This window comes from Eschrichtius robustus, chromosome 1, assembly GCF_028021215.1.
Source record: "Eschrichtius robustus isolate mEscRob2 chromosome 1, mEscRob2.pri, whole genome shotgun sequence".
In the NCBI taxonomy this organism is placed as follows: Eukaryota; Metazoa; Chordata; class Mammalia; order Artiodactyla; family Eschrichtiidae; genus Eschrichtius; species Eschrichtius robustus.
In genome coordinates this window covers 181,902,310-181,903,680 of record NC_090824.1, presented here as the reverse complement: position 1 = coordinate 181,903,680, position 1,371 = coordinate 181,902,310, and the positions used below count along the sequence as shown (strand labels likewise).

Genomic DNA, 1,371 nt, shown 5'->3' with positions numbered 1-1,371 from the left:
CCGCTCCTCCCCTTCCCGGGCGGGAAGCGCCCTCGGGAGGAACGAGAAGGGGCGGGGCTGGCGAGGCAGACGCTCTTCCGCTGCCGGACTTCCGGCTCCGGGTTCCGGGAGGAGGGGCCGCCGGGCCAGAGGCGGAGCTGCAGCTCTGCCGCGACTTTCAGACGCCGGACCATGGCCTCGTGCTGGTGGCGGTGGCGGCGCGGCTGCTCCTGGAGGCCGGCGGCGCGGAGCCCCGGGCCCGGCTCCCCAGGCCGCGCGGGACTGTCCGGGCTGCGCGCCGCCGCCGCCGCCGCCCGCGCGCAGGTGAGGCCGGAAAGCGCGAGCCGTGGCCGGGCGCAGAGGTCACCGCGCCAATGACAGCGGCGCCGCCGAATGAATGAGGGCGAGATGCACGAGCGGCGGGCGGGGGCCGCAGGGCTGCGCTGGGACGCGACCCAGGGCTGGCGGGGCACCGAGGACGGGACGGAGTCGAGGGGTGGGCGTCCCGCGCGGGGCTGCAGAGCTGTGTCCTGGGGACGGGGGAGCGTCTCGGTTGTGGGGAAGGGGCGGTGAGGAGACAGGTCGCGGCGAAACGCAGGTGTGGCCCAGTGGTCTCCTGGGGTATGCGTAAAGCGTCGAGAGCGTCTGCAGGTGTTTCCTCTCGAGTTTACAGCCAGGGCTTCGGGGGCAACAGAACTTAATTGGGATTTTAGAGCAAAAGGTGCTCTGAGCGCTCAGAGATAACGGAGGGTCCGGGTAGCCTTGGAATCGGCGGAAAAGTCTCGTGGAGAACGCAGGGCTGATGCTTAGAGTGGACCGGAGTTCAGTCCTGTGGTAGTTGCTTCGGAGGGAGGGCACACTTGGACGGGCTGGAAGGAGAAGAGGCCTGAGGATGTCGCAAGTGGAGAAACCTTGATCTTTAAATCGACCTATGACTTCTTGAAGTAGAGTCAGAATCTGAGCACTAACCATGACTCCCTGACGCTCTGCCCTGCTGCCTTTGGACTCCATCTCATTTTTCTCCCTTTCCGGTCAGTTTAGCTCCTGTGTATTGACAAGTTTCTATGGATCTGTGAGTCCTTTGCCGCACTTTGTAGTGATTAATTCTTAGCGTACCACAGGCTAGGCTCGTACTGGTAAGCATAAAACCACGCAAGGTCTGTGGACTCACTGTCCTTTTAGAGACTTCTCCGGTCACATAGTAATTTTATGTGTTCTCTCATTTGCAAGGCTCATTTTTTTAAAAGTTTATTTGAATTTAGGACTCTTCCGTTTCAATCAGATTTGGTACACTTCTGTGTCCATCAAAGACCATTTCCCAATATGAAATATGTAGTATTTCTGAATGTCTACTTTTGGATACATATGCATACATAATCACAACTTATCCAA

At 59.4% G+C, this 1,371-nt stretch overlaps 1 protein-coding gene across 5 annotated transcripts in view; it reads left to right on the top strand.

Annotated features, from left to right (window-relative positions):
* The first annotated feature begins 123 nt into the window (after positions 1-123).
* The window catches only part of PDSS1 (decaprenyl diphosphate synthase subunit 1), a 46,521-nt gene continuing 45,273 nt past the window's right edge, over positions 124-1,371 (top strand). For 4 of the 5 annotated variants that reach the window (XR_011075963.1, XR_011075964.1, XM_068560559.1 and 1 more), the window contains exon 1: positions 124-303. Coding sequence is in view for 2 of the 5 variants with exons in the window: in XM_068560559.1 (XP_068416660.1) it covers positions 172-303 (132 nt within the window). In the remaining 3 variants the exon portion in view is untranslated. Of the gene's footprint in view, positions 304-936; positions 1,011-1,371 lie in introns of those variants that run through there. The other variant, XM_068560575.1, reaches the window with a different exon arrangement.